Source organism: Fragaria vesca, linkage group LG2, assembly GCF_000184155.1.
Source record: "Fragaria vesca subsp. vesca linkage group LG2, FraVesHawaii_1.0, whole genome shotgun sequence".
Classification (NCBI taxonomy): Eukaryota; Viridiplantae; Streptophyta; class Magnoliopsida; order Rosales; family Rosaceae; genus Fragaria; species Fragaria vesca.
Window position 1 is genome coordinate 10,887,139 of NC_020492.1, and position 22,400 is coordinate 10,909,538.

At 37.9% G+C, this 22,400-nt stretch overlaps 4 protein-coding genes across 4 annotated transcripts in view; 3 read left to right on the plus strand and 1 right to left on the minus strand.

Moving 5' to 3' along the window:
- The window catches only part of LOC101303192 (DNA helicase MCM9-like), a 10,114-nt gene extending 6,813 nt beyond the window's left edge, over positions 1-3,301 (plus strand). The window contains exons 14-20 of the mRNA XM_004292378.1: positions 1,653-1,734; positions 1,899-2,020; positions 2,120-2,187; positions 2,601-2,710; positions 2,793-2,840; positions 2,912-3,084; positions 3,170-3,301. Coding sequence (XP_004292426.1) covers positions 1,653-1,734; positions 1,899-2,020; positions 2,120-2,187; positions 2,601-2,710; positions 2,793-2,840; positions 2,912-3,084; positions 3,170-3,301 — 735 coding nt within the window. The remainder of the gene's footprint in view (positions 1-1,652; positions 1,735-1,898; positions 2,021-2,119; positions 2,188-2,600; positions 2,711-2,792; positions 2,841-2,911; positions 3,085-3,169) is intronic.
- Positions 3,302-7,781: 4,480 nt separating this feature from the next.
- Positions 7,782-14,963, plus strand: LOC101299914 (squalene synthase-like). Its single transcript, XM_004290256.1, has 14 exons — positions 7,782-8,169; positions 8,270-8,312; positions 8,852-8,941; positions 9,326-9,401; positions 10,455-10,524; positions 11,269-11,412; positions 11,510-11,614; positions 11,805-11,951; positions 12,714-12,789; positions 13,176-13,264; positions 13,633-13,724; positions 13,805-13,853; positions 13,955-14,021; positions 14,133-14,963. The coding sequence occupies exons 1-13, from the start codon at positions 7,975-7,977 to the stop codon at positions 14,018-14,020; spliced, it is 1,242 nt and encodes a 413-aa protein (XP_004290304.1). The 5' UTR covers positions 7,782-7,974; the 3' UTR covers position 14,021; positions 14,133-14,963.
- Positions 14,964-15,222: 259 nt separating this feature from the next.
- On the plus strand, positions 15,223-20,269 carry LOC101298761. The gene is made up of 10 exons (XM_004290252.1): positions 15,223-16,140; positions 16,735-17,396; positions 17,490-17,630; positions 17,733-17,825; positions 17,939-18,519; positions 18,961-19,045; positions 19,149-19,226; positions 19,317-19,598; positions 19,684-19,901; positions 19,986-20,269. Exons 2-10 carry the CDS (start codon positions 16,743-16,745, stop codon positions 20,146-20,148), a joined length of 2,295 nt encoding a protein of 764 aa, XP_004290300.1. The 5' UTR covers positions 15,223-16,140; positions 16,735-16,742; the 3' UTR covers positions 20,149-20,269.
- Positions 20,270-20,466: 197 nt separating this feature from the next.
- On the minus strand, positions 20,467-21,504 carry LOC101314041. Its single transcript, XM_004290305.1, has 2 exons — positions 21,179-21,504; positions 20,467-20,992 (listed from the first exon to the last, which is right to left on the minus strand). Exons 1-2 carry the CDS (start codon positions 21,429-21,431, stop codon positions 20,730-20,732), a joined length of 516 nt encoding a protein of 171 aa, XP_004290353.1. The 5' UTR covers positions 21,432-21,504; the 3' UTR covers positions 20,467-20,729.
- Positions 21,505-22,400: the final 896 nt, after the last annotated feature.

Genomic DNA, 22,400 nt, shown 5'->3' on the forward strand with positions numbered 1-22,400 from the left:
CGAGGGCAGCTAGGGATAGAGGCTTAGCAGCCCATCTGTTAAAAAAACTCAAAGCTTAGAGCTTTGGTGCTTATACTACAACTGCTTGCCATTTAAGAATAATGGAAGAAAGATTATAATCCCTGAAAACCTTAGAACCAGAAGCCCATAAAGATGCCCAAACTCCCACAGGTTTTCCGTGTTTAGCCCGCCACAAGTTTCAAATAATCTTTATTTCTTTCCATCCACACCACCCAAACTACACCTAGTGCCCTGCAACCCCAAAGGATTCTGGCCTTTTTCCCTTTACCAAAAGCTGGAGGAATTTCTTTTCGCAATTCACTCTCTAATAGAGTCGTCCAGTCCACTCTTGCCTCCCTAAATAACCTTGATAAGAAATTAGTCACTTCACAGTGCACAAAGACATGATCAACACTTCCCCTTGAGCTTTGCACAAATTGAACCAGTGAGGAGAAAAACAACATCGTGGTCTTCTCCTTTGAAGAACATCACATGTATTCGTCTTCCCGTGTGCCACAAGCCATCCCAAAATCTTCACCTTAGTAGGGGCCTTTAAGTTCCAAATATACTTTGCTGAAGCAAAGATTGGATCTAACCCACCACTAATTAAGAAGCTATGGAATGATTTACAAGAGAATTACCAGCAGACTCAAGATTCCATAGCCTTTACTTTCCAGAAAAGTTCCACTCTACATAATCATATGCTCTCTCAAATTCAATTTTGACCACCAGCCCCTCTTGCTTCCTCTTCCTTGTCCCAACCACTTCATTAGCCACCAAAACTGCATCTAATATTTGTCTCCCTTTTATGAAAGCACCTGGAACACCAGAAATGGTGTCACTTAAAACCTCTTTCAATCTTCAGGATAACACTTCTGCAATAATTATATTCAAGCTTGTTAACAAGCTGATAGGTCTGTAGTCCCCCACTTTTTTTGCCTTCTTTGGTATAAGGCAGATGTATGTATCATTCGTCACCTTATTCACCACTCCATTTGTGTGAAATTCAGCCAGAACATCTACTACCTCTCTTTTGACAACTTCCCAATTTCTTTGTAAAGCTGCAAAACAAAACCTGTCTTGATCCGGAGATTTATCTTTGTCACACTCAAACACTTTTAATTTCTTCTTCTTCTTCTTCTTCTTCAAATGGTCTCTCCAGCCATCTTGCCTTTTTGGCTGGTTTCCTCTTTAATTGAATAAAGATTCTCGTAAAAGCAGATGATCTCTTTGTCTATCAGAGCTTCTTCGTCATCTATAGTGCCATTACTTAACTCCAGCCTTGTAAAAGCGGATGATTCCCATTTGTCATATAAGTGGCACCTATTTCATTTTCTTTTATCAACATACATTTGAGAATTAATACATATGAGGTAAGAAAAAGTAGGATGCAGTTAATTTTAAATTGCTAAAAAATAGATGTTACATGCATTACTGAACTTTGATTTCCCTTGGTGCTTCTAACTTTCCAGATGTTTAAAGTACAAATGGTACCATCAATTCTGTCCTTGTTCATAAACATCTTCTGTTTGTTCAAGACCATTTGCAGAATCCATATCCTATATACTATTATTGGTTGAATTTTGTTTAATCCTCAATTATACATGCGCAGCTGACTGTTGATCTTTTCTATCTCTCCCTCTCTCTTCTAGGCTGGTCTTGTGACAACTCTCAGCACTAAAACGATTGTTTTTGGAGCAACAAATCCAAAGGGCCAGTATGATCCTGATCAATGTAATGCTTTCATTCAGAAGATAGTGTGTGTTGGATGTGCTACCTTTATCTCGGTTACTTTATTGTGGAAGTTGTTTGGCTAAACTTTGTATGGCTTGAATCACTTGGTATATGTGACAGCAGTCGTTTTTAGCCTGATTTCATCTTTTAAACCTGCTTCATAGCTCTGTCTGTTAATACGGCACTCTCGGGTCCCTTACTCAGCCGATTTGATATAGTCCTAGTACTATTGGATACAAAGAATCCTGAATGGGATGGAGTTGTGTCATCTCACATCCTTTCTGAGGTACTGTGCTCTTACGATTGTGTATATGGTACAGTGTTATGCAGCCCTTTGGATTTATCTAATCATCACTTTGTTCCTTTTTAATTGAATCATTTTCAGGGAGAACCAGACAAAGGCAAGAATGATGAAAATTTAGCAGACATCTGGCCGTTTCCAATGCTCCGTAGGTAATATGATTTCTGTACTTAAAGATAGTTAAGAATTCTAACCCTGATTTCTTTCTGTTTTATTGGTTAGAGTTGTTTATAGGAAAATTCTCGGTTCTTGTTTACCTTGCTGCAATTTGAGAATCACATGTAACAAGTAGCAACTTCTCAGAATGTAGTTGACAATTTTACATTAAGACAATCAATCAGTCATTTTAGGACTTAGAGATAATTGAAACTTTTTCCTAGTTTAGTGATCATGAAACCTCCATGTTCTAGAGTTGTAAAATTTTCTGAGCTAAATTGATCTCATTACTCTAGGCAATAACAGAGGAGGTGGACACAGATATATTTCAATAGAGAGTTCCATCAACATTCTACATATATATGTTTGTGAGAGCATAAGTTCCAACATATTGTGGAAAATTTTGCAGATATATTCACTATGTTAAAGGGTACATCAAACCAGTCCTTACAAAGGAGGCTGAAATAGTTATCTCCAGCTATTATCAACTCCAAAGAAGATCTGCAACAGACAATGCCGGTTCGACCTAAAAATATCTCTTTTGTAAATTCATCTACCATTGTTTTATCCATGTAATTGATCTTCTTCTTTCGTGATTCAGCGAGGACAACTGTGCGTATGCTTGAGAGTTTGATACGCCTAGCACAAGGTACACTCCCATTTCTGGAGTGATATGTCTTACGTCGATGTCACATTAAGATGTTTACTCTAATATTGCAGCACATGCAAGACTCATGTTCAGAAATGAGGTGACTAGGTTAGATGCCATTACAGCCATTTTATGTATTGAATCATCCATGACTACCTCAGCCATCGTGGACAGTCTCGGAAATGCTCTGCATTCAAATTTCACTGAGAACCCTGATATGGAGTGTATCCTTTTTCAGCCAAGGGTTAATCCATTTGTCTTTTTTTTTCTTTTTTTCTTTTTTGAGTTCTATTCTTGCGTATCTATTTTGCATGCTAATATTTACACAGCACAAAATTTGTATTTTGGGTGATGCACTGATGCAATCCTTTTCATACGTTGATCTCTTGACTACACATCAAATAGATGCCAAGCAGGAAAAACTGATCCTCGAAAAGCTCAGTTCATTCGACAAGTTCTGAAGACGTGCTGTTTGGGAAGCCTAACGTAGAGATGACCTCTAAATTGTTGTATGCTTTGTTTTACTATGTATAGAATGAATCTTTTTTTTATCTTCGTTTGTAATATTTAATCTTTTGAGAGAAACTGGGCGTTAATCTATTCATATGTAAAGGCAGGTAACATTACACAATGATCAACCCTACCGCTGCCTACGTCAAAATTGAACCGCTGCCTAAGGAAATTAATCTTAAAGTTACTACTTAAAACAAATGTTCGAAGAAGATCAAGGCTATCATTTTGCTGATCAACTCTACCTATATCATGTGTAGTTTTTTTTATTTTTTGAAATGGATGTCAATGTGTATTTGTAACACTTTTTGGTTATTATATTATCACAATGGGGGTGGAGATGAACATTAAACCAGTTTGGTGAATAAATAAGACTTCTCTCAAAAAAATACCGCAGCCTAGAGTTTTCTCTCTCGCTTAGGGTTAGGGTTTCTCGGCTGAGCGGTAAGTTCCACATCTATGGCAACGACCTCTATGGCTCTCAAAACCGCGGCAGCCTCTACTGCTTTGGTAACGGCGAGCCTCATCGCAAAGCACTCTCTGAGCAATCAAGAAGAATCGGTGGATCTGGGTAATCTCCGGTGTCCTAAGTTTCGTGGCACCACGTTTCTATCTCGTCGGATGTTTGAACACCACCCGTGTAATTATCTTTAACGCATTCAGGAGCGCAGTTCGCTCCATGTGAAGAGAGGAGGACCAGACAGCCATGATCATCCTCAATGACTATGATGGCTTCTCGAACATCATGTATGTGCCATTAGATTTTGAGTGGATTTCGGTTGGGATCGAAGGACTCCCGGCGGCGCTCTCAATAGCAGCGACAATGAGGTTGGTGGCGGAGACTGTTGGAGTGGTTCTGCAGGTTTACCACGGTGGATTCCAGCGAGGGTTTGCCTGAGTCTGGCTTACCTTACCTCTGAACCAACCGATGCGACTAGATTGCCGTATTAGGGTTTTACTGATGGATGTTCTTAAGGTGATCTACAGGTACGAGAGATTGGTTGGAAGATGCCGCACTTGTTCTATGCTGAATCATGGGGGTGAGGCCTGTTTCCGAGAGATTGAAGAGGTTGGTGATCTGGTTTCAGAGGCGCCTAGGGCAACAGTGCCTCCACCAATGGTGTTTAGGGCTAACTCGGTCCAAGCCCTTACTGTGCCTAACTCGCCCTCCTTGGCTTCCCTCTTCCCAAAAGTGAAGAGCTCTGTGCAAATTCGGGAGGTTCCGGCGTTCCCGTCTCCAGCCAAAGTAGCCGGTGTGCGGTGGAGTAGGGAAGAAGAGACGACTCCTGACGGTAAGCGTGCACGCCATTTGTTGCCCTTTGCTCCTTTGCCTCTGAACCGGAGGAGTTAGGTTTCGTTGTGGCTGATGGATGAGGTGCTCTGGGCATCAAGAAGACAGGTAAGTCTCCTAAGAAACGAGGAAGAGGAAGGCTGAGGGGAAGTTGAACCAAGAAGAATTTGCAGTTGGGAGAGTGCTCCGACTCCATGGAACCAAGCTTGGGAGAGAATACAGGTGTGGACTCAGGCCTCGAATCAGAGGGTGAGGAGGAGTAGTCTCCTAGGGTGACTAGGAAAAGATCCCTGTTATTACCTTCTCAGTGATGCTTCTTTTCTTTTACGATGAAAGGTATACCATTGGGTCTTAGGCCCCTATTCGGGGAAGGAAGTGTTGTTGTTAGGGTTTGACATGTTATTATGTTTTTTAGTGTTTCATCATCTACCTTTTTGGATATACTTTTGAGGTTGTTATTTCAATTCTTAGACATAGTTTGATTTAGTGTAGCTATGCATTTGTATAGTCTTCGGACTATTCATGGTTGACCTTTTGGTCGTCATGATCTTTGAGCAATGGAGCTTTTTCCTTTCCACAATAGGGTTTTTATAAAAAAGGGTTGTTGAAGTCTTTAAATGATAAAAAAGTCCCCAGCTATTGCATGATGATAATTAAGGACCCAACTTAATTAGGGTCATTTTATCAAGAGAAAATGTTACTGGAAAGTATGACTTTTGGGCAAAAAGAAGAGAATAAGTAAGATATAGACTACAACCTCAGCCTTATCATGAGCCTTATTTTCTTGTTGTTCGACTACAACCGATTATTATGGTGGATGTAATTGTTTTGAAAATGTGTACACAGTCTTGGGAAACGATTGCAGGTGTCTTGGATAACCACTTGCTTTAACCGGAGTGAGAGAGTCAATTCAAGTCGAAAAGAGGATTTGTCATTTCTTTCTCTCATTTAAAACTGTGCATGAGACTTTTACCTCGCACGGCTCTTAAGTGATAAAAGAAAGAAGAACTCATATTCTTTCTTTTTTGATTATTTTCCTTGTGTATGTATAAGATCAAATCCATTCGATTTCTAAAAAAGATTACTCTCCGGTTGAATGAGAAAGTACGGCCAACACCAAGTAATTATCAACATCCAACAAGCCAAACTCGTTCCCATATTTGCTCACCCGGACATTATATAAGATTAATTTCTAGCTAGCATATATTCTGGGGACAGGCCCGCTCACCTGCGGGACTGAATTTGAGGGACAAAACGAGACACTTCATTTGTAGCCATTAGATCTAAATGAGGGAAATTTGAGGGGTGAGACAAACTTTACACACTTTTTTTTTTGATCCACCCAATCCCTTGCCCCTCCAGTCCTCCACTCCTTCAGTTTTTGCACTCCGCCTCTTCCTTTCTCATTTTCTCTTCCTCTCCCCCTCTCTTTGTTGTTCTGAATTTTCTTTGAGAATTACGAGATGTCACCGGCGACGGGTCGAAGGTGCCGAAGGAGGTGATCGAGTGGATCGGGTAGAACAAGAAAAGCGGGTTGATGTGTGCCGACGCTGATGGGCGTCGGCGTTAGCTCACTGAACATGCAGCTCCAGCGAGCCCTCGATTCCTATGCTTTGTTGGTCAACTGCTTCAATCTGCATAATCCCTTTTCTCAAGTTGAACTAGAATTTAGGGGTTTAGAGGCTCCGATGTTTAGCTAGGGGAACATTTGGAATCTGCCAATTTTGTGTTTACAAAAGAAAGTGACGCATCCGTTAAAAAAAAAAGAAAAAGATGCATTTGGGTGTTCTGGGTTTTGTCTGAATTGTTCTTATGCAATTAATTGGGATAGGTAACTTTGATTTTATCCCCTTATCTTTCATTTCATTTTTTCAGAAGGATTGCATATTCATAGTTACAAAATGAATCCTGGATTTTGGTTCAACCTAGAAAACAATAAGATTGAAATTTAAAGCCAAATTGCTTACTGTAGAGAAAACCCAGAAGAACAAAGAGCGGGGGAGAGGAAGAGAAAATGAGAAAGGAAGAGGCGGAGTGCAAAAACCGAAGGAGTGGAGGACTGGAGGGGTAAGGGATTGGGTGGATCAAAAAAAAGTGTGTAAAGTTTGTCTCACCCCTCAGATTTCTCTCATTTAGATCTAATGGCTATAAATGAAGTGTCCCGTTTTGTCCATCAAATTCAGTCCTGCAGGTGAGGGGGCCTGATTCTGGGGATTAAGAAATTTTTTAGTAATTTGCATTACATTATGCTCAATACCAGTTGGTCTAATGATATAGTCTTCTTTTTAATAAGTGGGAGGTTATGAGTTTGACTCACGTAGTTGTAATTTATCTTATAAAAAAAAAAATCTGCATTACATTATCTTCTTGATGTGTATTTTTAATTATGAGTTTTCAAGTCAGCGGACAAGAGCTGAAGAAGTCGAAGATGCGTTTCCTTGATTTCTGATGAGAGAGAGTTTTCTCTTAGGTGTTGTTTGATTCATGACACATGTAGTTACCTGTAATGAATTGAAATAAAAATTTTAAGGTATTAGGGTCCAAATACCCCACTACAATTCTTGAAGTAATGGGTAGTGTAGTAGGGCTCGTTTGCATTTTTTTCACTTCGTGTTCATCGATCTCGAGGCAGAGGCATTATGATAAACAACATTATTTTTGAGGGAATGGATGACTCCATTGGGCATTACATCTTCACTTGCCAAAAATCAAACTACCAATTAGGTAGAAAACCCTGCTTAGTCAAGCATAACAATCCGACAGACTCCTGACTGACTGTTGTAAAATAAAAACATAATCCAAAAAAACTACAACCAAAAGAAATCCGAAAAAACTAAACCAACGAAAGCAAAACTAAGAAAAATGCATAGGACTAAGGATAATGCACAAGTCCATGACAACTAAGTAGAGTTTGAGACTTCCAACCAAAGTCACTCTGTGGGAGCAGGACAGCAGAGGTAGGTAGGTAGCTGCGTATCACAAGCGTTGTTCTCGTCAAACAAATCCTGCCGTATAAGTTGTTTTCACTACAACTCTTTCACACATCACCATCATCGCCCGCCAGCCAATACCATTATTTTAGAGAAAGACTTTACAGGCTCTTGAAATCTATATTAAACCCCCCCACACACACAAACCGAGAAGTGTGTGAGTAGAGAGAGCTCATCATCAACGACTTTTTCCAAGGTCGAGGACGCCACCTTGGACCAGCCCACCTCTACAAAACCATCGTCTGTTTTCTCACTTGCTCAGTCTCCCTTTCTGGTTGTTGCTCTCTCTTGCTCTGTTTCAGATTCTGCGATTTGGGTTTTGCGATTCGTGTGAGATCGCGAAATGGGTAGCTTTGGGGCGATGCTGAAACACCCAGATGACATATACCCTCTTTTGAAGTTGAAAATGGCGGCGAGGAATCTGGAGAAGCAGATCCCTCCGCAGCCTCATTGGGCTTTCTGCTACACCATGCTTCACAAAGTCTCTCGCAGCTTCGCTCTCGTTATTCAGCAGCTCGGCCCTGAGCTCCGCAATGCTGTACGTCTTTTCTTTTGCTCTCTCTTGTTGTTGTTTGTTGTGATTTCATTCTACGATTCTATTATTACTTGTTGCTTATACGGACCATTCTCTATTGCAGGTTTGTATTTTTTATCTGGTTCTTCGAGCTCTAGACACTGTTGGTACGTATCTATAATCTATGGTCTTATGCTTTCTAAATGCTTTTACTATTGATTGTGTGTGAATGATTCACTTTGGTCTGTTTCACCTTAAGTCTCTTAACCACTCATTAGTCTTGTGCATGTGCTGTTGATTTTTGGGCAACAATCTCTAAATTTTGTGGTTTAGGATCTTTAAATACCCAAGTTTAATCACTGAGGAAAAATTGGAGCTAGACAAATTAGTTCTCAATGCATAGAAAGACTGCTTATCTAGCTCATGACTAATGAATCAAAGACTGCATAACATTGCTTTACCAAAACTAAGAAGGGACGGATCTTGCTGATTCACAATTATACGCTTCAATGTTTTGTTAGCATTGTCTTCTACTTTGGGCCAGCACAAAACTATCTGTAGTTGATATAGTCTGCTCCTCTTTCATGTGGATTACTTGTGTTACTGTTATTAGTAGTGTAGTTTAATTTGTTCTTTCAATTATTTCGGTGCTAATGTATTATCTCTATTCTCACTGATGTATCTTATTCCGGTGGATTCTTTAAAGAGGATGATACAGCGGTAGAGACAGATGTCAAACTTCCTATCCTGATTGCTTTCCATCGTCACATATATGATCCCAAGTGGCATTTTGCATGTGAGTGATTTCAGATTTTAATACTCCATCCTTCCTGTGTTCTCTGTATATTCCTGTAGACACAGCAATACTATGGAGAACTTATTATGCGTCAGTAAACTTGTTCTCTTCAATAATGCTTCACATAGGTTAATTTCTTTTCTTTTCTATTTTCGTTTTTTGTATATATACATAGGCTTTATATATTATCATATTAAGTGCATGCAAACACTCTTGGATTTACATTGATTAAAGAATAAACAAAAAAGTAAACAAAAATTAAAAGATAAGGCTCAGGTACTTCTGTTTTAGCCTGTAGGTCTGTGTAAAGTAAGGTACATGCATGTTATTATGTTAATGGATATCATGGTCTGCTTGCTCAAATAGCTGCATCTTTGTCTTAAGGTGGTACGAAGGAGTACAAAGTTCTCATGGACGAGTTTCATCATGTTGCAACTGCTTTTCTGGAACTTGGGAAGGGGTATGTTCCTAACCTTATAGGTTTATCCAATTTGATTTATTTTTCTTCTTTTTTTGTGCATTCCCAATAATCTATTCATTCTTAAGAATCCATGCTAGCTTCTCTACTGATGAACTGATCCTAATCTTTGCTTGCTTTATTTTCATTTCTTTCATCTTGTTGCTGTGTGAAGGCTACTTAGATGCTTAGCACTTAGTATTTTAGATTACTTGTAGCTCACAAGTTGCAGGTGACTAGACTGGTCCGCTGCCAGTTATAGCGAATACATGAACAAATAAAGGTTGCGAATTAAATCTAGCTCGTGAATGAGTGCTTGGAGCTTTGTAAGCATAGTTCTGCTTATTCAATTGGTCCACATTCAAAATGATGTGCAAATTTCATTTGTTCATTTCAGGGCCCAGTGTGTAGCATGTGCTTATAAAAAATATTGCCATATCATTTGATAATTTCTATTGTGATAAATAGTTTGGAGAAAGTTGTTGACTCTGTTATTATTAATATACACTTATATAAGACTCTTACTTCCAATTGATTGGTCGACCATCAAATCAACATACTCAAATGTATGAGTATTAAATTTCCAAACCAATGTACGCACTTGACAGAATCTTCCATGAGTTGAAGCTCCCCCTTTAGATTTCGTGAGGCTGATATGGACTGCGTTCTCTTGCATATAGTAGCCAACTGTTTTTGATTTGTCCTCCCTCTATGATGTCTTGAAATTTCATGTGTAAACTTAACTCAGTTGGCGCTTATTTTACTTGAATGAATCCTGGACCTGTCAATAACAAGTACTCCAGATCATAGTCTTCCATTAGTGATATAAGATAGAATACATGAAAGACTATGATACTTGTCCCTTGCCATAAGTTTATGCTTTCAAAATGGCTTGATGGGATACTTGTATTGCAAAGTTCAATTGTGATCTTTAAGTGAGGCCCTTAATTCATGTGGTGACAACTCTACTTGTTTCCTATTGTAGTTAAAATATTTCTATATCATCGGAGCTTTCATTTGACGCTATTGATATGGAATTCGTATGCTGTATTGCAGTTATCAGGAGGCAATTGAGGATATTACCAAAAGAATGGGGGCAGGGATGGCCAAGTTTATCTGCAAGGAGGTTTGTAATGCAATTATTGCGTACAAATCTTGGACGATGTTATATAAGTTTTTCATGATTCTCATGCATTCATATCAATGACACACATATGCTCATGCAAACACAGGTTGATAAGGTCCTAGAGTTGCTTATGGATTCATAAACAATTTTTTTCTACCTCATTTCTACCAAGTAAATATCTTACTGACAGGAAAATCCCTTTCTTAGAGACCTTTTAACCGTTTGACTGACTGTGCATGATATTTTATACTATATACTGAACCTTTTGTTACACGCACATAATACATAGAAATGGGATTTTTATATATATTTTTTCTGATTTCTATTATATGACGGTCTCTCTTAAAGAGACCATCTTTAGATCGACCATAGAAATGATTTACGGCTTCTGTATTTGAACTACAATTTTATCAAGTAGCTTCTTCTGTATTTGAACTACAATTTTATCAAGTAGCTTAAAAATTATGAGTTCATACTTCCAACTGTACATTAAATATAACATATTCTGTGGTCAACCTCATTGTTGATACTTTGCAGTATCTAGTGTCCATAGTTTATAAAGTGGACCATACTTTGGGCATGTATGACCATGAAAAGCTTTTGTATCTTGGGATTTAAGATTCTGCAATGAAGTGCTAAATGTTTTCCATGCATATGACTCCTATTCCTAACTACATTCAGCGTGTAACTTTTGCTCCTGTGTAAAGTAATTGCTCCACCACTTAAGTTGCCCTCATCTTGCAGGTAGAAACAGTTGAGGACTATGATGAGTACTGCCACTATGTGGCAGGACTTGTTGGTTTAGGTTTGTCCAAGCTTTTCCATGCTGCTGAGTTGGAAGATTTGGCTACAGATGAACACTCAAATTCAATGGGCTTATTTCTTCAGGTAAATCAATGGCATATCAAGCAAGGACTACTTTCCATATCAAGTTTGGTTTGGAAGTTTGGTTCTAATAAACAATGTATGAATTTGCTAATTACAGAAAACAAACATTATTCGAGATTATCTGGAGGATATTAATGAAATACCCAAGTCACGCATGTTTTGGCCGCGCCAGATCTGGAGTAAATATGTTAACAAACTCGAGGTATTTAATCTCAGATCTCATGGTATTAACTGCTATTGCTCTTTGTTTCCAATGACTTTGCTCCATTTCATTCCTGCTCATCATGAAAACATACGGTTGTTGGATGACACAAGTATTTAGATCTAACAGATCTAACCCATTACACAGTAGAAAGCCTTTACTGAATTGATTTAACTTTTTATGGTTGCAGGACTTGAAATATGAAGAAAACTCAGACAAGGCAGTGCAGTGTTTGAATGACATGGTCACTAATTCTTTGCTACATATAGAAGACTGCTTGAAGTACATGTCTGATTTGAGAGATCCTGCTATATTTAAGTTTTGCGCTATCCCTCAGGTATAAAGATGTTCTCAACCAAAAATCGCTACTGTTGGTCAGTCTTGTGTCATAACACGTGTACTTTGTCTATATATTGGTAAAGGAAAATTATTTGTCTAATATTGAGTGGGAAACTTGTGTGATGGGCAACCATCTCATATATTTTCTATGTTTGTTCATAGAAAGCCACACTAGCAGTTTGCTAGGAGGATATTTCTAGATATATTGACAAGAAATGAGGGTCTCCCTCACTTTGCCATGTGGGGCAGGGGGAATTTATTTAGTCATTGTAATAAGAGAAGGTTAAAAATTCTTCCTTTTGGATTATAGATGACCCCCTTTCAGTAATATGTACATGTGAATTGTGGTTTTGATATGAAGTTGCAATGATATTAATCTAAGAATTTTAAGTAAGATGTTATGTGCCTGTAAAGTTAGTGAATAATAAGACGTTTCGTCTTTTATTTACTGATGATGGTATAAAATTGTTTGCTGGGCAGTATTTAGTGGTTTTACTTCCGAGATATGCCTAATTTAACTAAATGGTAACTCTCTAAATGAGCTCTTGATTTCTTGAAGTATCTGAAGGCTTCAATATACTGTTTCTGATCGACTCTTTGTCAATAGTCCTCTGTTATTTGAATTGTCAGAGCTTATTAAGTTGATATCCTCTTCTGTAATTTGGTTTTTACAGTTTATCTATTCAACCATGATCCTCTTGAAACTAAGCAGATTTCTATATGAAGTTTGAATCTCATTTGTTTACGCTGCTTGTACTAGGTCATGGCAATTGGCACACTAGCACTATGCTACAACAACATTGAGGTCTTCAGAGGTGTGGTGAAAATGAGGCGTGGTAAGATATCAATATATCAACGTGGTATTTTTTTTTTTTTTTCCTAGTTGAAACTGATACTTTCCTGTTAGTTTAATACAATTGGATTTATTATTTATTAAGAAAGGGTTTGTAAAAGAGGATGGTAGGCATAGGCACCATGCGATTTCAGTGTATAATTCAATTGATCCTAGCAGCCTTCTTTTCTTAATATATAGAGATGTCCACAATCTACTACCTTTGCAGGCTCCTCTACACGCATATCTATACTTATGCACCCATTCTCTCTCTCTGGTCTGGTGTTAGATAGAGCAAGCAGTATTGTGATACTGGTTTGAATTTTATCTTATTTGTGATATTTCGTCCTAATCCAGTAACAATTTTCCATTTATTGTCATGTTTTTTAGGTCTTACAGCAAAAATCATTGATAAAACAAGAACGATGGCTGACGTCTATGCCGCTTTCTATGATTTTTCATCCATTATAAAGTCCAAGGTAAGATGCTTCTAGAAACAAGGATATACTAGCTTTTTAAAATATTGCCTTGGCTTAACAATAAACCCGGGGAACTAGGCTTAAGATATATCTGACAAACTCCAACTTTGTGTTTGAACAGTGAATGATTAATGTCTAAGTAAAACAATTTAAGAAAGAGAGAATAGAAATAAATTGTACATGACTTTTGTGTCTTTCATAATTATAAAACTACTTTAACAAAGCTTATTTGTCTGGCTCCAATGCTTACTAAAAGCTTATCTGCTTACGATTTCTACTGCTGTCATCAGTGCTTTCATTTTGATGCAAAGGTTTCTTTGTCCATTTGCTGTTGTAATTCTCAGACATTATATTGAATCTTGGCACAGGTTGACAAGAAGGATCCCAATGCAACAAAAACATTGAGCAGGCTGGAATCAGTGCAGAAAACATGCAGGGAGTCTGGAGCACTAACCAACAGGTACTTCATAGTGCACAGTTCTATTATCTGAATATTGAATGTTTGTGTACTGATTCCTGACAAGCATCTATAAATCACAGCAGGAAATCATATATAATCAAGAGTGAGCAGAGTTTCAATTCAGCTCTGGTGAGTTGCTTATAGAAATAGAAATAGAAATAGAAAATTATTATAGAAAAGGATTAATATCATTCCAGAAATCACATTGACTAATCCATCTTTGGATGCAGATTATGGTGATGATTATCATATTGGCCATCATTTACGCTTATGTCTCTGCCAGCCCAAGATTCTAATGTAAGTTTCATCAATAGAAATCGATAGCCGGACTGATAATCTTTGTTTCCTTAAGAAAATAAACTACCACTGCATGACCCTCACTCCACTACATTTCCTTTTCTTCTGCAGTGTTTGCTTTCTCGAAGTCCCCAACACAAATAGTTAGTTACATAAAAAACATGGTTCATTCCATGCGACTAATGATGTCTGTAAACAATAATGACAGTGCTGCTGCAGTTGTATATCCAATATAAAGTTGCTTGCATTTATTACTGTAGCTTTCAGCACCATTTAGCATAGTTATTTATTGTAATAGAAGTGAGGTTTTGCTTTGTATTTTTTTTCTTTTTCGAGTCAAGTATTTGATTGTGCAACATGTCACGAAATTAAACAGTTGCTTCCATGTTGAAATACAGCAATGGTACAACATCAGTATATCCAGCATAGAGATGCCGTGTTCATAATATTCTTGTTGTGACCTGGGAAAGATCATCAAAATCTGCTATATCAAATTATCAACTGAGTTTTAGAGAATTGGCATCAACTAATATCAGATGTACTGTTGACAAGTGAGATTTAAACCGAAGATCTCTCGGGATTTCTCAAGAAATAATTAGGCCACAGCTCACCAGAAGAATAATGCTCTATATTGGCACTGTAGATGCCCCTGAAAGAAACCCACTTCAAACCACTTGGCCAGGAGGCTCAAGTGATCCTTCTCTACCATTAACAGCATGTTTACCACTATTTGTTTTTAATTTGGACGACATAAAAGATATTACAACACACTTCCCCTAATACAGCCTAATTGGAGTGAGTAAAAAAGAAGAGCTAGTAGCAGACCTGGGAAGGGACTGAATGTACCAAAAAATTCGAGCTAGTAACAAAATGGCCTTCATGCTTGATATTTGATCTGTCTCCAAGACTTGACAAGAACCTTCTTAGCCAGGTGATGAATATTCCAAATCAAGGTTTGAATCTAGGAAGGAGTATTGATGACTCCAAACTAGACTATCAATGAGAAGTTTAGAATCTCCCTCAACCTCCAGATGAGAAAAACCATGTAACCATGCAGCATGAAAACCAGCTCTTGAAGCAAGTGCTTCAACTATTAAGATGTCACTGGTGGGCAAAGAATTAGCAGCAGCAGCAAGAATTGGTTTCCCAGTAACATCTCGGAAAACAAAACCACCTGCACTACCATAATTAGACAGGACCGAGCCATCAAAATTAAGCTCCAGATTTCCAAGGAGAGGATGCTGCCAGCGAATGAGTAATGGTTTAGGAAACTAGCAGTCACACTGTCACAGAAACAACTCAAGCTGGTGCAAGTGTTTTGTTTCCAAAGTATGGCCAAAGCAAATAAGCAGTACCAAGTACAACACTGTAAGAGTTAGTCTTGTGATTATTTCCAGATAAAAATGTAGAGTATTTGTATGTTTAGCATTATTGATAAAAGGCGAAACAGTAGAGGGGCACTGCCATTAGTTAAACTCAATCATGATTAGAAATACTGAAATAGTAGTCGCACCATGACAAAAAATGAATAATATCATTGAATTATGAATTATCAAAAACAAAACCTATATCACATCTTGCTTGTTTGCTTCACTCAATCGACTGATGAACAACAAAAAGTGAGGAACTTTGAGCAGATTGAAAGAAAGGTAATAACTGAGACAAGAGTTTACCTCTGACGATTCAATTGAAACAATTAAGGGATTGTTTTCTGGGTTTCGAAGATAGAGGGGTTTAGAGTTAGGGCAAATCGCCGATGAAGATGGCCGTTCCCGTTTTGGGTGAGAAAGACGGAGATTTCTTAGGGCTTTAAATATTATTTGAAAAAATGGTTTAAAAGGAGGGCCACTACTTGCTTTCCGTTTCTGGGTAAAGGAAGGCGCCCTTTGATGCTTGTGATAAACCAAAGCATTGAGTAAGCTCCCGTTTTCAGCATTCAATGGCACAGCTTCATCTCAACCACCATTCTCTACTCTGCCTTTTCTCTTTATTTCATCCTCATTTATCTAAGACTCTAGCTTTACCCAAGTCGGCCGCACCCAGCAACACTAGATCATCAACTAAATTCACCTTCCAGTCAACTTCAACAACTCCCCCTTCACTTATCTGCAAATCTAAGGTACACCCACTTTACTTTTCTTGTTAATTTTTGTTTCCTTTCTAATTTTACTCAGGTCTCTAACCAATTTGTAGTGTGGGACAACTTCTTAGCTTTAGATTTCATTCGAGTATCACTGAAAGTGGGTTTGTTTTGGATTTGTTGTTTTTGCTTTGTTATTTGTGTTAAAATGTGTTTGTAACTAGGATGATGGATTTAGGTTACCCTGAAGTTTTTTTTTTTTTTTTTTCTTCATGTTCTTTGTGTGAAATTTTCTCTGTGGATAGTGGGCAAGATGCCAAGATTGTTAACTTTTAAGTAGCTCAGTAAACCATATTGACAATATGCATTTGTCATAACAAAAATATTAACAATATGCATTTAGTTTCGAGTTGGAAGTAATTGTAGACTGAAAAAAATTACAACAATTCCTATGTTGTAGGACAGTGGTACGTCAGGTGAGTTTCTTGTAACTTTGACAGCGTATCGATTTATAGATTTGACATTAGAATTTGATTTTGTTTGTTTACTTTCTTGCTTTGTTGTGGATGTGGTTCATTTCTCATGCACAATGATTATAGCTGACAATGTGGTCTAATTCTTACATATATGCAGATTGTAAGATGTGCAGAAAGCCATATCTTCAAATCCGTTGCAATGTGCAGCCAATGTTGGTAACAATGCAGATAGTTAAGGACAGCCACTTGGAGTTGCTCCAGAAAACTCCATTTGGGCCATTGTTAGAAGCATTTCGTAATGGCACGATTTCCAAATCACATTGTAAAGATTCTCATACTCCCATACTAAATTTGATCCAAATTTTTAATCCAGAGACCACAAGTTTTCATTTTGGTTCTAGAGATGTTGCTATAAGTTCCAAAGACATTTCTCAGATTCTTGGACTGCCTCAACATGGTGAAGCGGTTCTATTCAGGCCTCCGGGTCCAAATAGATCATACAAATCGGACTTCACTTGGAGATATTTCTTGAGAGAAAAGAAGCCACGGAGCCGCAAATTGATACACAGTCTACTGATAAATTTATTGAATGGGAATGAACGAACAGATATAGAAGATGTAGTACGTCTTACCCTCATGGAGTTATTCACTACATTCCTGTTTGCTCATTCAGAAATTTCCTGGGATCTAATGAAATATTGTGAGGACTTTGAAAACCTTTCAAGATATTCATGGGCAGAAGCAGTGGGAGAGTTCTTAAATAAATCTTTGAAAGTCCAGAGCAAATCTGAAATTTCTGGATGTGGGCTTCTTATACCAGTAAGCGCAATCCATTTTTATATAACTATCATATTGGATATCTTTTGGGTTTGTCATACTAAAATTTGCTATCTTCTGGGTTTGTCTGTGCAGTTTTGGTTGTGTGAGAAAACAAATATTATCCAACCAATCAGTGGGAGGGAAGTAGTTGAGGGACATGTACCAACCCTAATCAAATGGAGCCTTCCAGAGCTTAACACCAAAATGAAACAAATAGCTATCTGTGCTATTCAGGTGAGGATTGAACACTAGTCATGGAGTTTTAGTAATCTGAAAGTTCATGTATTGCAAATCAGTACTGATGTTAAATTTGTTTGGCTAATAAAACAATCCAAGCCTTTCTTCAAGGAGCAAGATGGCGTTAAAGCCGGAATAAATGGTGAAAATGAAATACAAGAGCACAAGGAAGGAGAAGTCGATCAAGATGAGGTAGATTTAACTAAATCACTGTCAGTTTTATATTTTTACCAAATTCATGTATTTCCCTTTCACTCAATATTGGATCTTGGTACATTTGTTTCATTTTGGCCTTTACACTCCAGCTAAAGAAGGTAGAGAATAAGGAAAGAGAATCAAGCAAACAATTACGAGAAGAGGTACAGGAAAGAAGAAAGCTCCAACACAACGATGAACAATCTGATGTGAAGAACAACTTGGACGAAAGGGATGGAAAGATGGAGATCAATACAGCTGATCAGCTGAACTTTCAAAGTCCCTCTGTTGCAATTCTACCGAGTCCAAGGGATGAAATTGAGGTATTTCAAATTGGCCATGAAATGAGGTCTCCACCAAAAGGAACTGCAGTAACCTTTAGAAAACAGCAACTGGATCCCGATTATGTGTGTGATGTAGTGCCTAACAATAAAAAAGCAAAAATACAACATGCTCTATCTGATCCAACTCGTGCAGTACCTTCAAGGTCAATTCAGGTTCCTGCTGGCAAGAAAGATGAACCTATTGTAATAATTGAGGACAGTTCTGCTTCAGAAGAAGAGGAGAGCCCAAGGAAAAGGAAATGCTCTAGGAAAGAATCCTTCCGTCTTGAAAGATATGAGGTATTCAAATTAATGGATGATGAACATCAGCAAAAGTTGAAAGCATTCTGGAATATGGCTGGTACTAGGTAAGTAACATTAATAACCTTATGTTTTCCCATATAGAAATGTTTTTGTGAGACCGAGTTGTTCTTGTTAACAGTTATAGTCAACTTGAGGTTTCAGTGACATTATAGTTTCTTTTTGTTTACCCTGGTTAGTGATGAGTTCTAGTGACAGACTGACAGTGACTTTGTAAAATTGGGATTTATCTGTTCATGAATCATGATTATGACCAAACAATATTAATTTGTGTTTCCTGATGAAAATGGTTACTTTCAGGTTTTTTGTTCTTCTTTCTGGTTCTTTTAAGATAGAATTGGACTGGACTTGTGTGAAATTTGAGCGAAAATTGGACTGGACTTGGGGTGTAATACCTACTGCACCAGAACAAAAGAACAAACACTGTCTTAAATCGAGTGCTTAACCGCTGCATTTAAGAAACTAACCATTTTCCAATTTGTCAGCAGGGGACTATTTTGGAGCGGGAAAAATGCAAGTGTCACACGTCAAGATGTGGAAAAGTTAATAAAAGATACTGCAGTTGCTAGCAATGTAAGACACAATCATTTACATACTACACTATTTAGTTGCCTTAAAATCTTTAATGATAGAAAAATAGTTGATTTCTGAGTACATCTTAACCCATTCATTCCAGCTCATTGATGCATTTATGGAGCTATTGGAACAACAGAGTAGTGTAAAAGAATCAACATACATATCAACTTTGTACTGGGTAAGTGCTGAATGATTAGATGATTTAGTCAAATGTTGAAACTGTGAAATGATTTACTAATACATTGTTCTTACACAATATCATCTACAGAATTATGTATCAATACAAGATGCACGAAAGCAAAGCAAGAGAGGAAAGATAGATCAAGTGCGAGATGAGGCTCGTGACAAAATGGGATTGAACCAGTTAGTTTTTGATCCGCTATTGAGGAGTATGGCAAAAATCGACTATGTATTCTTCCCAATAATATCAAAGTTCCACTACTCTCTCCTCATCTTAAACAAAAGTGAGAAGAAATGGACACATTACAATCCTTTGAGGAAGAGGTCAGGACTTCATATTGATCCATGCTATGAGGTCGCTAAGCAAATGGTGAGAAAATATTGTTATTGTATTGTATCGTAGTTCATTTATATTATATGTGGGTATGCACTAATGTATATTGTGTAAAGGACAGCATCTAATGATACAGAAATGGTTGCATACAACCCAAAAAGAAGCTCCAACAATGCTGCTGGAAGGAACAAAAAGGAAGATGACAAGCAGAAATCCAGAAAGCTGGGCAATTGTGTCACTAACTGAAGATGAAAAAAGATCGCTAACTTGGATGGTGGATCACAATATTGACTTCAAACTAGAGAATGATCTCAAGTGTCCACAACAGGATTTTAAATCGTAAGTATCTGTGAATAGTAATCGGAACAGACAAAACTTATGAAAAAAATTTAACATCTACTTGTATGTCTTTTTGATTTGCAGATTGGATTGTGGCATATTTATTATGTACTACATGAATCAACTTTCCCAAGGTCTTCGAGTTGAAGAAGAGATCAGTCGGTGCAGAATGTGGGAATTCCGAAAACATCTGATTGAGTGTTTTGCGGATCATGAAAGCAGCTGGACACAGAGCTCAACCACATGAGGATATGAATATGGGTTTCTAGTTCTGAACACTGGCGACCTAAATGAGTATTTCTGACCACATTCTCACGTGATTAATATATAATTGAATATGCTATGCATCTCAAGTTTGGTATACTTAATACTTGCTTTGGTGGATATGGTGCAAATTGATATCGGTTATTCACGAGTGTTACCAATAGTCCATGACTGCGTTTCGCTCCTTGCTTATAATAAGGCTTCTTACCCTTTATACACGCAATGTCCCATACGCAAGCAAAGACTCGTCGCCAGAATGCAACAGCTAGGTAAAAGCTTGAAGAAGTTGCTTTCATTTTCATTAACTATTCTTTTATTAAGACAAACTGTCCGAAGAATTTCAAACTTGTAGAAACATGCATACACTTGGTTATACTTGGTCACATAACTAAACATGTCACTAAAAAGAAATTATACAGGAAATGTAGCTAGGACTAGTAGTGCTACAATGTTTCAAAACTTTATGCCAAGTCCTGTTATTTGCTCAAGGGTATTAATCGAATACTAAAAATCTATCTCCAAGAAACGAAGCATCAAGGTCTTCGATCTTCACATCTCAAACTCTTAATAATGCCAGCCACGAAGCTTTGGGAAGACGAAGAACCTCATCATTCCGTCTTTACAATGAGCACCGCCATGCTCGCCGCAGGCGAAGTAGTAAGGCTGCCAGCTCTTGAGCACAAACTCAAAGCCGTTACCGCCTCCTTGTGTCGGACCTGCCACCATCTTGGCCTGGCTTAAGTCGCAGTGTATGTAGCTCCAGAGGTTTGGTAGCAAGTACACGCTGTGAGGACCTGTGGAGTTGGTTGGTGGATCATACTTGAAAACTGCAAGCACCCGAAACACCGTCATGAATTATACATATGGCCACGTAATTGAATAGCTAGGTATTTCTTGTATTAAGAACTAGAATGTTGCTGATAAGGATCAAAGAACTAAGTTATGCAGTTAAACCACTATCATATTGCTGTGCAGAGAAGTTTGAAATCTTCAAAGCATATAGTTAGACTCACCTAGAGTGTCCTGGACGTAAAATGAGGCGTTTTTCAGAGACCAATCTGCATAGTTAAAACCATAATGCCAGTTTTCCGAGCCACCGACAACGATCTTGTTGGGTCCTTCAGTCTTGTTGAGGTGATATGGACCATGGTTGAAACCCCAGCCAGTGTAGTTCCGCTGCTGCCAGTCCTTGCTGGCTGTGCTAAATGCCACCATCGAAGCAATTAGCAGCATTGCAAGAAGTGCTTGTGCAAACTTGGAACCCATATTAATCCCTCAAATCCTCAATCAAATGCAAAACTTAGAAGAAAAGGTAGAAGGCTAACACTTGGAATAAGATGGTGAATTCAGATGTTGGCAATGCATGGTTCTTATAGATGTAGGATTGGTAGGAAGCTGATGGAGTATAGTGCGTAAGTACCAAATATTGACAAACCCTTTCTAAATTGGTGGCTCAGTGGCTGGTAAGAAAAGGATCATGTGGTAATAATCGAAATGCTCCTAATCGAAATTCCCATTTTTCTTAATTAGTTACCTCTCCACTTATGTTTCTTCCCTCTCGTACTCCATGCCACTACATGCGTAACATGACTGCAATTAGCTAGGTCAAAACGAGAAAAGGGTCAACCAAAAAGTTAAAATGGATGACTAGTCTTATAGTATTGGAAGTCAACGCTACTATAAATTAATTATGCCTTGTGATTTTAATCCGAGTATCAATGGGATGTACAATTGTATGACATGTTGCCGACATTGGTAAGAAAACTTGCAAAATTGAAAGGTTTTTCCATCGGAATTTTATATACGGACAAGCTAGCGTGACCAAAATCAGTAATCACATACATGTATTTTACAGATTTCACTATGATCTCCTAAGTCCTTCCCTTGAAATTTTTGAGTATATAGGGAGTTTTTTCCTCTCATCACTGTTCCTATGTTAGATAAATTTATAGGAACTATGTTAGAGCAAAACAACCAAAATAGAGAAAATCAAAGATATAGGGAAGCTGCCAGAACATAAATCTTACCCACCACCAACACAATACAAAATCTAGAAGGTAGGGAAAATAAGAAAACAGATGAGAGGAAAGAATTGACTGCCAAAATACCAATAAACATAAGCATTTGCAGTCATATACAAAGTTGCTGCAGAAAACTAGGCCAAAAGCCACCTCGCTCCAAACTCCTCCCGCTAGAGCAACCGACCAAATCATTGCAGGATAAAGAACAAACAGC

Excerpts from the sequence above, each read along its gene's own strand:
- LOC101298761 (XM_004290252.1), top strand. The coding sequence starts at position 16,743 with ATGTGCAGAAAGCCATATCTTCAAATCCGTTGCAATGTGCAGCCAATG. Across the intron at positions 17,826-17,938 it reads GAGAAGTCGATCAAGATGAG|CTAAAGAAGGTAGAGAATAA; the intron begins GTAGATTTAACT and ends TTTACACTCCAG. Across the intron at positions 19,046-19,148 it reads ATACTGCAGTTGCTAGCAAT|CTCATTGATGCATTTATGGA; the intron begins GTAAGACACAAT and ends CATTCATTCCAG.
- LOC101299914 (XM_004290256.1), top strand. The coding sequence starts at position 7,975 with ATGGGTAGCTTTGGGGCGATGCTGAAACACCCAGATGACATATACCCT. Across the intron at positions 8,170-8,269 it reads GCCCTGAGCTCCGCAATGCT|GTTTGTATTTTTTATCTGGT; the intron begins GTACGTCTTTTC and ends TCTCTATTGCAG. Across the intron at positions 13,854-13,954 it reads AGAGTTTCAATTCAGCTCTG|ATTATGGTGATGATTATCAT; the intron begins GTGAGTTGCTTA and ends CTTTGGATGCAG.
- LOC101314041 (XM_004290305.1), bottom strand. The coding sequence starts at position 21,431 with ATGGGTTCCAAGTTTGCACAAGCACTTCTTGCAATGCTGCTAATTGCT. Across the intron at positions 20,993-21,178 it reads TTACGTCCAGGACACTCTAG|TTTTCAAGTATGATCCACCA; the intron begins GTGAGTCTAACT and ends GGGTGCTTGCAG.